The sequence below is a fragment of the Vanellus vanellus genome, assembly GCF_965231255.1.
Source record: "Vanellus vanellus genome assembly, chromosome: 3".
Classification (NCBI taxonomy): domain Eukaryota; kingdom Metazoa; phylum Chordata; class Aves; order Charadriiformes; family Charadriidae; genus Vanellus; species Vanellus vanellus.
In genome coordinates, this window is record NC_138907.1 from 21,710,776 (window position 1) to 21,724,343 (window position 13,568).

Here is a 13,568-nt window from a genome sequence, read left to right on the forward strand (position 1 = left end):
CTTTTGCACCACTTCTCATCAGAAAATTAAATTTGGGCCTCTGTGATAAAGTTGTTTGATTTTTCTTATCATAAATTTACAATTTTGCTTGAATTGAGAGGAAATGACTGCAAAACTTGAAGGAATGAAGTTGGTTAAGAAGAAAGTAGCAGAGAGGAGAAGAAACTCTAATAGATAACCACATCTATGGAATATTTCACTGTAACTAAATTATATATTTTGAAGTAGTCTACACTCTATTGTATTTATGTATTTTTATTTATTTACCTTACTGAAAATACTTTTGTTTTACTTCTCAAGCATTTTAGTTCTTGTAGCCTCCCCATGTAAATGCAGATAATCATGCAAGTTTCCAGATTGTCACTCATCTTTGTCTTCAAATGCTCTTCTGTAGTTGAATATCTCTTTAGCTCCCACTAATTATTAGGAATTCTTCAGCTAATATGGGGGTGGAGGGAGTGGAGTGCAGATCTGGAGCACTGCCTCATTAAAGAGAGAGAACACCTTGCTAAATTCTCCGCACCCCCTTCTACTCTTAACTGCATATAATTATACTTTGTACTATTTTCTATATTTTACAAACAGTTGATAACTGTATTTCCTCCCTTACTTTTGTTTATTGTTCTATGGACAGAACCAAAGAAAATATGAAAACCATGTGGTTTATATATACATCTGTCTTTCCCTTTTTGATAGGCTGTGGCAAATGAGTCTGGGCTGAACTTCATATCTGTGAAAGGTCCTGAACTGCTAAATATGGTATGCGCTAATCATTGTGCTTTTGTTATTTATGGAATCTTTGTCCAAAGTGTGGGGCAAGCAAAATTCCTGATAGTTACACAACTGATACTGGTGCAACTGAAGTTGCCTCATTTAACCTCTGCTTAAAGTTTTTAGTAGTTGAAGTTGTTCATGTGAAATGGAAAAAGCTATCTGGGTAGTTTAAGGATTTATCTTGGTTTAAATTACCTGGCAGATGGAGCCTTCTTGACTGAAGCAGGATTTCTAAATGACCGACTACAGGCATCATTGTTTTTATGTAGATCAGGAAAAAGAACAAAAATTCAAATCTATAACGAGAGAACAATTGGTGATCAGTAACTGCAAATCAGCAGCTTTCACTAAGCAAAATAAATTTTTCAACTTTTCAAGTTTGGAAATGTGTTCTGCCAGTCCCTTCTTAATCGACATTTGAAACTTTGGAAAGCAAAGTGGTTTTTTAGTTGATCAAAGTCATTTTAAAAGATTTAAAATGTTAACATATAAGAGTGCTGTAGTCTGAGTTTTTGAAGCACTGGTCTTAGAAGTGTTGTGTTATAACTTCAGTCCCTTTTAGAGTTAAGAGAATGTGTTGAACTGAGCAAGACGGGTGCAGACCATGGCAGTTACCTGTTTATCAATAACATGGAAGCTAAAACCAAAATACTGGATTTGATTATTCTTTTCACAAATACATATTTTTTTATGTGTACTTCCAGTACTGATACAAGCAGGAAATAAAACTCCTAAGTTAATAAGGAGCTTTACTTCTGTGTGGAGTAAAGAGAAAATGTCTGGCTGTGATTCAGAGACTGTGTTAAGACAGAAATTGTATCCAAATATGTTTGTTTGGAAAAAATGAAGTGTTTGCATTTACAGCTTGGCAACCCCCATCCCTGCATTTCGCCATCCAAAGTGAAATTCTGGCTTACTTTTCAGTTCCCTACCACCAACCCCACTGTCTTCAGGCAACTACTATATGATCTTCAGATGTTCATTGTGTTCAGATTGCTCACTGTTTTTGTTTATGAACAGTTAAAGAACAACAGGGTCCTTAATGAAGATTGTATTTGTTAATTCTCGTTAGCAGAATGATGACAAGTTAGATTTATTCCCCAGAAAGTAGGAATTCTATTAAACTCTGAATGTGCTGCAAACCGTCAAAAATGACCCAGTGACAACTAATTCCCATGTAAATCTTGATCAATAAGGAAAAAGAGATAACAGACTGCTATCAGAAGTAAACTGGTTAGCAGGTTGCACTTCTCTCTTGCAAAGCACCTCAAATAGTGTTGAAAACTTATTATTTATTTTTCAAGCAAAATCTTCATGTCTTACATTGTTTCACTGTGATTTGTCATTTGTTGTAGTATGTTGGTGAAAGTGAACGTGCTGTACGTCAGGTGTTTCAGCGTGCCAGGAATTCAGCCCCTTGTGTTATATTTTTTGATGAAGTTGATGCCTTGTGCCCTCGGAGGTCTGACCATGAAGTGAGTCTGTCTTAAAATATCTCCAGAAGTAAATTATCTCAGTTGCAGCTTTTATGGCATTGTGCTAGCAATAGAAGTACCTCAAAGGGTACTACATTCAGTATCTCCCAAGAAAAACAATCCGATAGGCTTTCTCATATTTGAGGAAAAATATGTTCATCAAATTTTATAAAGTTTAATACTTTTTTTTAGTATGCATACACAGAAAAAATATCCAGAGACTGTGTGTATATTCACCAGCTTGCCTGTGTAGAGCCTTAGGAAAAGATGGAATGCAGTTTAATATCATGTTTAATTTATGACCAAATCCTGACAGCTGTATACAATTGTAATGCTTGCATGAAGTATGTATTTAGTTGAACAATGTGAACTGGGTCATGAAAATATTTGAGGCAGGAGCATTAGTGGAATGCGTTAGACTTCAGAGCTATTCCACCTGTGAAGTTTTCTCAGTCTTGATTTTTGTTGTTGTTTTGGAATAGGAACTACCTACAGCTAGGATTAACTTCTACTTTTGAAGGGGCAGTATTAGCGCAAACTGTTAATGTGTTGAAAGGAAAGGCGCTGTGTTTTTTACACAAAGGAACTGCATCTGTTTTATGATACTGTACTGGTGCATGTATGTTGATAGCTGAAAGAAAAGATCCTTTTTTATCAACAGACAAGTTGAGTACAGTACTGTTCAGATATTGCCATCAACTACTTTAACAGGAGGACTGTTGTAGTTCCAGTTCGTAGGAGAGAGGAAGTTTGATCAACTGTTTTTGAATCATACCTTTTCTTCTGAATTTGTGTAGCACTTCTTATGAAAGATAGCCAAGCTGAAAAGTTCAGACTTGGCTTCTTGAATGTCCTGAGGTGGTGGTTCCCACAGAGCCATAAAAGAAAGCGTCCAGTACTTGGCACCACAGCAGGCATAGATGGTAGCCAGGGAGGGGAACAAGTAAACTTTGACCTCACTATATTTCACTTCTGTGGCAGCAACAGCAGGCAGCAACTTGGTGCCAAGAAGCCCACCCCTGCTCTTCACAGCCTCCTTTAACCATGTAGAGGTACTGTCTGGGCAGGAGACTGGTGACTCTATTACTCAGGCTGTGATACTGGTGACAATCCTTAAGATTCATAATTGAAACTGAGAGGTGTTTGGTGTTTCCATTGGCTTTTTGAGACCTATGTGCAGTTTCACTGCATATTCTTAATTATCCCTAGGTGGATTCATATTTTTGTATGTTTAAAATAAAAGTTATACTTTAAACAACATTCTTCAAAATCATCAAGCAGTTTTACTGCATAATTGAAGTCTTGTTCTCCAGCTGCTGTGCTTTCTCCTCTCTCTGTCTCCCCAATTCTAGAACGAAATTCAAATTAAGCTATTGATTTTTGTTATAGGATGTCACTGCTGTGGAGTTAACTTTCAGAGGTTTAAATATTTGGAGAATTTTTTTTTTTCTAAACCTGAATATTGAGAACTTTTGGGTGTTCTTGTTGAGGTGGATGTTAGAATGATTAGTATAAATATCTATATGTACTTGTTTAAGTGACTCCTTCATTTTTAATGGGAAAGAAAAGGTTTGCCACGTGTTAAAATGTTTGGTAGGTGTATAGGTAGCATGAATTTGGGAAGGAAACATGCTAGGAATATGATACTAGAAATTCAGAATGCAACTACATTGAAAGTGTGAAAAAGAAACTTTGAGTAGTATTTCAGGGCAGGGAGATATAAATCTTTTGTTTCTTTTACTTTGAAATATTCACATTCCCACTGCTTCCTTAATTTTGTTGACAAATTTTTCCCTTTGAAGTCAGGAGCCAGTGTCCGAGTAGTTAACCAGTTACTTACAGAGATGGATGGTCTGGAGAATCGTCAGCAGGTTTTCATTATGGCTGCCACAAACAGGCCAGGTAAGGACCCAAAAATCATAAACAAGAGAAATCAGACATCCTTGGTTTCTTCTAATGAAATCATGTGTTCTTACATGTTTGAATTGTATAACTACCCTTGTTTTGTACTTAAAATTACAGTGCCTCCTCAAATCCAAACCTTTTCTGACCAATTAATCTGTTCCACATTCTTGTGACAGTGTGAGATGAAGCAACCTCTTTAAAATGTGTCTTAATTAGCACCTGATACCATTGCTGTAAAATGCTTTGAAAGACCTTTGACATAATTGGAATGTGGATTATCTCCTTGGAACATGAAAGAATAAAAGAGAACTAAAACTTTTTTTTTTTTTTCTGCTTGCATTGATTTTCTGTTCAAAGCAACCTTACAGTTTTCTGCAATTTTTAATTCTTTTTCCCTTGAGGCATCTGTCTCATGTTAAATCATTTTTGCCGTTTGCTTATCTTTTGCTTCCTGGGCTTCATGTTCCTGGCTCAGTTCCCTCAACCTCCCTCGCTGGGAGGGAGGTTTTTGTTAGCTTTTGCAATTCCTACAGCATCTTCTCAGTTAATAAGCTAAAAACTGACATCTACTTTACAAACATCATGTTTTTACAACCAACTTTCTGCCTTTTTTTCTCTTTTTGTATTATGGAGAGGTTTTGTGTTCTATACGTAGCAAGAAACTTGTCTCTTCCTGAATTTCAACTTCATCTAGATGCTGAGAGTTAGAAGTAAAGGAATTTGCTGTCGGTATAGAAAAAAAATTATATGCATGAAGATGTTGCACATCCTGGGTTATGAACATTTTTCTGAATATTTCAACTGAAATTAAATACAGGGTTACTAGGCTAGCTTGGTAAAACCATACTGGTGTAGGTACCAGAATTTTGGAAAGAACGTTTGCACCTAAAGCATGTATTTGGCAAATTAGTGGTAAGGACAAGACACAGTTAGTTGTTTCATACGTGTATGTATTAAGTAAGACAAGATGTAGCATTCTGATGAGAAGTGGCTTAACAGGTAAAAAGAGTATCATAGCTACTTTGGATATAAATTGGAAGATAAGAAAGTTAAAATACTTGCCAGATTTCTTGGGTCCTATAGATTAAGGAAAATTTAGTCTGAAACCACCTGAAATAGGCAACTATGAGGTGTTTGTGGTTTCCAATGTTCAAAAAATTCAAAGATTTTTGAGGAAAATTTTCTCATCTATTGAATTCTTTGCACCGTGACAGACTATCAAGCCTTCTACATGGTGTAGTATGAACAGTAGATGCTTAAATCTGTATCTGCTTGTAGAAATTCTTTGATTTAAAGTGGTAAGTTTTCCTGGCGTGAGCTTGATGATTCTGACCTATCTAATCCAATGTAGAAAAGAGAATAAGGTTATACAATGTAGCACATCTATATATAGTTACAGTTGGATGCACCAAGGGTGTTAGTACTTGTGTCATCAACTTGCCTTAGGAAAGAGATCTCTCACTAGAGTAGTTATGCTGGAGCAAGTATTTATATCAAGCAGCCTTATTGGTCAGTGCTTCTCAAGGGCTTCATATCTAATTGCTGATGACAATAAACTCATAATTATCTCTGACTGGTAGCTTGGGGTGTGAATTCCAACACTTTTGAACTTGAGGAAATATCCAGCTTGACTTCCTGCAGTGCCACCTCAGGTGTACCACAGGTATACATGGGGCGAATACTTTTAGGGCCAGTGTGTGTACGTGGCACTGTTCTGAGCTAGTGACTCCTCTCATAGAGGCAGCTGAGTGCAAGTAGTTTAGTAGCTTTACAAGGGCCAGTTTAGAGTAAATGTTGCTCGGATGTTGATTTCAATTGTGTGCGGCAGGTTTGTCCTAATTCCCAGCTTTGCTGGGTTTAGATTTACACTGATTCAGTAATTGCTTATGGGTCTCATTTTCATGCATATGTGAAATAGACATCTGTGCAATCATTAATCCATCCCTTTATAAGCCTTATACTGGATGCAGTTTTACCATTATGTTGGTATAAAGTACCTCTGTGTTTGGGGATTTTCTTTTTCAGTTTTAAAAAGTCACTGTTGCCTTGTTCAGCTGCAGTAGTAGATGTACTGTTTTATTATACCAGAATAGTTAAAATTACAAAACTTTCCTGACTACCGAGGGTAGTAATATTTGGGGGAAGATGGGAAATTTGTAAGGCGTGAACTCAGCGGTGACATTGATGAAACAAATGAGTCTGAAGTAAAAATGCCATAAAGAAAATGCAAAGGCAGGGATAACCAATATAATAATCAAATTTAAGAGTATATATGCAAATTCTGTAAATGGATGTGATGGGTTGACCCTGGCTGGATGCCAGGTGCCCACTGAAGCCACTCTTACCACTCCCTCCTCAGCTGGGCAGGGGAGAGAAAATGGAACGAGAGGCTCATGAGTCGAGATCAGGACAGGGAGATCACTCAGCAATTACCGTCACAGGTAAAACAGACTTGATTCGGGGAAATTAGTTTAATTTATTCCCAATCAAATCAGAATAGGATAATGAGAAATAAAACCAAATCTTAAAACACCTTCCCCCCCACCCTTCCCTTCTTCCTGGGCTTAACTTCACTCCCAATTTCTTTATCTCCTCCCCCTGAGCAATGCAGGGGGATGGGGAATGGGGGTTGTGGTCAATTCGTCACACATGGTCTCTGCTGCTCCCTCCTCCTTGGGTGGGGGACTCCTCACACTCTTCCCCTGTTCCAGTGTGGGGTCTCTCCCACAGGAGATGGTTCTCCATGAACTTCTCCAATGTAAGTCCTTCCCATGGGCTATGGCTCTTCACAAACTTCTCCAGTGTGGGTCCTTTCCCTGGTGTGCAGTCCTTCAGGAACAGACTGCTCCAGCCTGGGTCCCCCATGGGGTTACAAGTCCTGCCGGCAAACCTGCTTCAGGTGGGCTTCTCCCTCCACAGGGACAAAGGTCCTGTCAGGACCCTGCTCCAGCCTGGGTTTCCCACAGGGACACAGCCTCCTTCGAGCATCCACCTGCTCCAGCGTGGGGTCCTCCATGGACTGCAGGTGAATATTTGTTCCGCCATTAATCTCCATGGGCTGCAGGGGGACAGGCTGCCTCGTCATGGTCTTCACCACAGAATGCTGGGGAATCTCTGCTCCAGCGCCTGGAGCACCTTCTCCCCTCCTTCTTCACTGACCTTGGTGTCTGCAGAGTTGTTGCTCTCACATATTCTCACTCCTCTCTCCAGCTGCAATTGCGCAGGTTTTTTTTCCCTCTTCTTAACCATGTTCTTCCAGCGGCGCTACCACTGCCACTGATGGGCTCACCCTTGGCCAGTGGCTGGCTTGGAGCTGGCTGCCATTGGCCCTTTCAGACGTAGAGGAAGCTTCTAGCAGCTTCTCACAGAAGCCACCCCCGTAACCCCCCTACTACCAAAAGCTTGCCACACAAACCCAATACAATGGAAATTAATTGTATATTGATTAAGGAGTTGTTTTGCCAACACAGTAAAATATTTTTGTCTGAACAGCAAAGCTTAGCACATTCAACTTTTGCCAGAGGCAATTATCTATGCAGTTTGGGTAGGATGGATCTCTTGCTTCAGAAGGATATCAGCTGTGTGTATGAATAATACTTTGGATAGGTTTAGACTACAAACTTTTGCTGTGATGCCTGCATTTGTCAGTGTGAAGAAATACAGTTTCCAATTGATGCGGCTTTTATCAGAACAACTTCTACTGAAGTTGTGGTTAAACTGGGGAAACCAATTTTTCTTTTGTGTAGTTTATTCACTGTTTATGGCACTTAGGAAGAGGCAGTGTTCACTGAGTTAAATTTTGCTGGCATGGTCTGGGTACTTAATAGGAGCACACTGCAGCTAGAGAACAATGAAGGCTATGCTAGTAAAGCACACGTACCTCCCTAAGAATGAAATGTCCAAGCAGAGACCTGTAGGAGAACTATAGCTTATACTGGCTAGTGTAGTTAAATGATTCCCGCAAACAATAATAGTTGTGGTGCCTGAAAAGCTCTTTTGCTTATACATCTGACATTTGTATGAAAGATTTTTCTGTCATAGTTACATTGAATAGAGGTACTGGGGGGTTGTGTAACATAAGTCTAAATAATATATGTGTCTCAGCAGAACTTCCTGAAATCTTCCACTTGGCCAGTATTGCGAAGGGTGAGATTTCATCTTTTTTAATCCATGTTAGTATAATTTAGTGGGGGAGAAAATGGCTTTCCAAGATGCTTCTTTTTTAGAGTGGTTGCATGCATGGTAGCTTTTATAATTGGTTGCTGTTACTGTTCATGACTGTTAGTGTATGTTGTCAGCATTGTAGTTTAAGACCATCGTGCCAAAAGAAGAGTCTTCTCTCATAAATGTTGTTATTATAAAGAATAATAGCACTAGCAGTAGGGTGTTAGTGGCTCAACCAGTTTTGGCATCAAGGTATGTTCCTGGCACAGTTATTCCAGTGAGGTGTTAGCACCTGTGACAAGGTTTTATTGTTAAATGGTTGTGTTTTATATACCCCATGGCTGAAGACTGCCTAATTCTTTGTTTGTAATAGTCTTTAAGGACTTGGAACACTAATTCCCATTTTGCCAAAATGACAGGCACAATAGATTAGTTCTCTTGTTTATCATATACAATCTGCAAGTGCTAATTCTTATTCTGGCATTGCTGAAGTAAGCCTTTGATCTGTCCTTAAAAGCAGGATATTTGAATGGTTTTTTTGCACTTACTCAGTGACTTTGAAAGTCCTCTGTAGATCTTTCTTGACTACTGCTAAATTAGAAGGGATGCAGTATTCCCAGCTCAATCTCTTTCCACCTAAATGCAGATCCAATGTCATACTTTGAAGGGGATTAAACTTTTAAAGCACTCAAAGTCATTAAAAAGAGAGAGGGGGGAAAAAAAAAAGAGGCAGAAGTGTGATGTCCTGTTAGAAACTTTATGGGTCGGAATAATTATACTTGTTTTCAGTCTACTTCCTTCCCCAGATCCGAGACTAAATACTTAAAAAACCATCAAGCACTACTGTTAACTAAGGTCTGTAATTTCCCACAATTTTCTAGTTACCAGTGTATGTTTCAGTATTGGATACTGCTGCTTTCTGCTCATTTCTTACTTCTCCAGGCTTTGAACATTTATAAACTTTAGAGAAATGCTGACCAAGGGATCAGCAGCATTTACCATGGGATCCAAGGAACTGTATGTAACCTGAGGAAACAGACCAGAAAACAGTGAAACGCTACAAACTGTTAGTGGTTTAAGCCACTTTATGATGTCTTTGCCTTTATTCATTATCTTTTTCCCTAGCTTTTTAAAATTAATTCTTGCAAAAAAATTCCCCTTCTACTGTTACCTTAAGAATATGGTCCTAGTTTCAGTGAGTTCTATTTTTCTTTAGCAAGTTTATGTTAGTTTTCTAGAGCTATTCACCTGAACCACATGTTTTGAAACACAGTAAAGAAATAATCTTCCGTCTCTGACAATAGTTACAGTTTTGGTTTGGGTTTTTTGTTTGTTATGTTTGTACCTGTTTATACATGTTGCTGAATTAAAGGCAAGATAAGATCTAAAAGCACCTAATTCATGAGGCATTGAACCATTTCTTTCATGGTAGTCCTAATTCACATAAATTATATTTCTGCATTTCACCAGCCCTTGAATATTATGTATCTTTCACAGTAACTTTAGTGGAGTTTGTTTGTTGTATAGGAGCAAAGTAGTTAACTGCAGCGCTCATCTGGAGTCTCAGAAAACCTTTTATGGCTCCTGAGCCTATGTTCCAGAATGTCATGAATGTGAGGACCTAGATCTTGTATACTTCAAATATAATTTGAAAAGCTGTAGTGAGTATAGGAGAAGTTTGATGGACTCAGCACAATAGTCGTTGCTGGTATACACTGAACTTTTGTAAACACTGTTGACTCTTGTACAGTTTAGATAAGACATGAATAATCAACTGGAAATAAGTGTGAGACTAACAGATTTTTATTATGGGACAATAGAATGTAACATACAGGGATTCATGCAAAGATACTTTCAATAGAATTTAATGAGGAGGACAAAATTTTGCAGTAGTTTGGAGAGCAGTGTAGGAAACTGAAATATTACATAATTCTCTAGAGGCTCATGCCTGTTTGAACCTTTAAAAGCAAAGCAAGGAATGGATGTACTCTAAATGTCGTCTTACATGATTTTGCCAAATTATTTGCAAAGTGGTACTACTGTCTTCTAATGACATAGTCAACACCATTGACTACATCAGAAAACCAAGACAGAAAATTATTAACTAGACATTTCTCTTAATAGAAGTATATTCTTTCTGTGAGACAACTGCTTGGAAGAAAGTGCTGTGTGTTATCACGTTTCCATGTTTCACTTTCAAACTTGAGAGATAGATACCTCTTTCAAAGCTTATTATTATGATAACTTCCTGAATTTCATTAAAATGTTAAATGTATCTAAAATTAGTTGACTCTCTTCTGTTTAGGTAAGTTTCAAGATAATAGATATAGAGAGAACATAATGCTTTATCGGGATGAAATGCTTTGAAATTCCTAAAAGGGAAGCATTATTCAATTCTTTAAACAGATATGAAGTGCATCTAATGAGTGAGTTTGACCAATGAGTAAACACTAATTTTGTGTGTTATTTGACTTGAATTTTCAAGAACTTCAGGCTCAGGTCTGAACCAGCAGAGCGAAGTGAATTGACTCATAGGGATATGGAAAGTGTAGATCTGTTTTAAACTTTGGTGTGGTCTTCTCATTGTAAACTACCATTACTGCAGCTTATCGAGTTCGTATGAAAATGCAGGGAATTTAATAATTTAAATACAAATGGATGACTGCATCTTTAGACTGTATCATTAACTGTGTATCGGACAAATAGCATGGGAAGGGCCATGTCCTCGGCATGCAAAATGGAAACAGTATTTTCCATATCAAGCTTAGTATTTTTAAAAAGCTTCTGAAACTTTAGAATGGGGAAGCTATCAAGTGCATGGTGTTGCAATGCAATCCTTATTGAGAGTATTTGTTTTGATGTTTGTAATTGATCTGTTGAGCAAACTTCGTCATCTCATCTTAATAATGTGGCAAGACCTCTGTCCACAGAGACACAAAAACAGGAAAGTGCACTTGTGCCAAAAGCAAGATCGAGTATTATACAGCACGCACATATAAGACAGATGGTTTTATCTGGGCCTGCTGTGGGAGGGATTCTGTTTAACACTTGTTTCATCTGGTCTGGATTAAATTAATACATCAAATTCTTCCTTTTTTTTTTTTTTTTCTCTCACTGTTGTCGTCACATTTGCAGTAGCTGATTTTTGCCTATATGGATGCCTCTGGCCATGACTGCTGTTATCTTGGGGTGAAAAAAAAATGCTTTTCTCCAACAAAAAGATTGTGGAGCAATTTTTAATATATGCATCTCATTCTACTTTTTGTCCTTTAAGCATAGGTGAGAGAGTAATTTGAACAAAACTATGCACATCTTTAAAAAGTGAATAAAGACTACGTTGTGGTGGGATCGGGTAGTTAGAGTCTTGACAGTTAAGCAAACTTTCTCATTTGCAAAAGAGGGATAGCTGTGCTTCCATGCTCCCTTTTTGGGGTTTGAGTGGTGGATTTTATTTTGGTTTTTTTTTTTTTTTTTTTCTTTTAAACATCTGTACAGTAAGGATTAATAGTTTAACTTTTCCCAGTACTTCACCTTTAATATACAGGAATGCATGTAGCTTGTCTGTTAGCTACATTTTCTCAAGAGGATGTAGTGATTGTAAGGGTGTTGACAGGTTCATTCGGAGTTCTTGATAGTTTCTATCTTAAGACTTAGGTGTAACTTTCAGCTGTTACTTTTGGATAAGGTTCTTGCAATAGCTACCTAACACATCTATATAACTTACAGACTTCAAAAAAGTCTGTTATACTAAAAGTACAGTTTTCTTTATATATTCTGTGGGTGCTTTTGTGACTTTGCTGGTCACATTACTGTAGTATGTAGGATATCATAGAACCGTTTAGGCTAGAAAAGACCTTTAAGATCATCAAGTCCAACTGTAAACCTAACACTGCCAAGTCCACCATGAAACCATGTCCCTAAGTGCCACATCTACATGTCTTCTAAATACCTCCAGGGATGGTGACTTAATAGAATTCCTTAGTGAAACAGAGCAAGTAATACTGTCATCGTTTTTGGTAGATGGGGAAATGGAGCATCAAGAAGCATTTAAAAACATCATCCAGGCAGTTTGTGCTGAAATATGGACTGGAATTGAGGTCTTTCCCAGGTTATATGCCCTGCTTGTATCTCTTGTTATATTAATAGTTGTTAGTGTTTATATCTTGACTTACTATTTGTGGAAGTTCAGTATTGAAGCCTGTGGCACTGAAAGGCTGCTAGACATTTCTATTACATTTAAGCTCTGAATGGTTTTCTAGAAACATTTGTGATGATTTTTGGTTTCTTACTTCTCCACACGTAAGAAAATTTGGAGTCTGTAGTTCTTCCTGGGAATCAAATTCTGTACTTCGCAGCTCTATTTTGTGTTTTCATGGGTTTGCTAGTTTACTGTTCAGAAAATTAATATGTAGTAGAAATGCAAATGACCAGTAAAATTAAGTTTACATATGTTGCTGATGATTTGCCCTGCATATTTGTTACTCTTAATTTATCACTGTGCCTTTCAAGCAGATTTGCAAGGGTTAATACAGAACAAACGAAGCATTTTTTTCCCTTGTTATAAATTAATGTGGAATTCCTCACTTGACCATGCTGGGTATGACAGTAAAAATGTACAGTTCTACTACTGTATTGCCAAAGACAGAGTTGTCTTCATTTGTGAAGAGGTGAAACTGGTATTTATGAGCCATCTTTGAGCAGATGCAGCTTAACTGTACTGGGTAGTAGAGGCTCCTACTTGACAGAGATGAAACTATTTCAATCAGCTATTTTAATGCTCAGAGCTTCACATCATGGCACAAATGCTTCTTTAAATCTTGGTACCAGTATGCCTATTCCTTCTCATGTGTGTACTTTCCTAGGAGTGTATCTCATTTCTGAATAATTTGTTCTTTTTTTCTTTTTTTCCCCCCTCTTTAAGATATAATTGACCCAGCTATCCTGCGTCCTGGTAGACTGGATAAAACGCTCTATGTGGGTTTGCCACCACCTGAAGATCGACTTGCTATTTTAAAGACCATCACCAAAGTGAGTATTTGGGAATAAATCTTTATCTCAAAGCTTGGCAGAACGATTTAAGGCAAATTAAATTTTACAGGGAATTGCGGGATCCTGTCTCATGAAGTACTTTCAGATATTACACGAGGTCATAAAAATAAACCATCAGCCACATCTGCTGTTAAATTTGCTCTGAGACTGCAAGGAGTTGATAAATCTTCAGTAAAGCAAACCTGAACAGAAGCTGCTACC

At 37.8% G+C, this 13,568-nt stretch overlaps 1 protein-coding gene across 1 annotated transcript in view; it reads left to right on the plus strand.

The window, feature by feature from the left end:
* Positions 1–13,568, plus strand: part of NVL (nuclear VCP like) — a 43,411-nt gene that overhangs the window by 18,011 nt on the left and 11,832 nt on the right. Inside the window, exons 16-19 of the mRNA XM_082481284.1 lie at positions 697–759; positions 2,130–2,249; positions 4,052–4,151; positions 13,240–13,346. Of these exons, the coding sequence (XP_082337410.1) occupies positions 697–759; positions 2,130–2,249; positions 4,052–4,151; positions 13,240–13,346 (390 nt within the window). The remainder of the gene's footprint in view (positions 1–696; positions 760–2,129; positions 2,250–4,051; positions 4,152–13,239; positions 13,347–13,568) is intronic.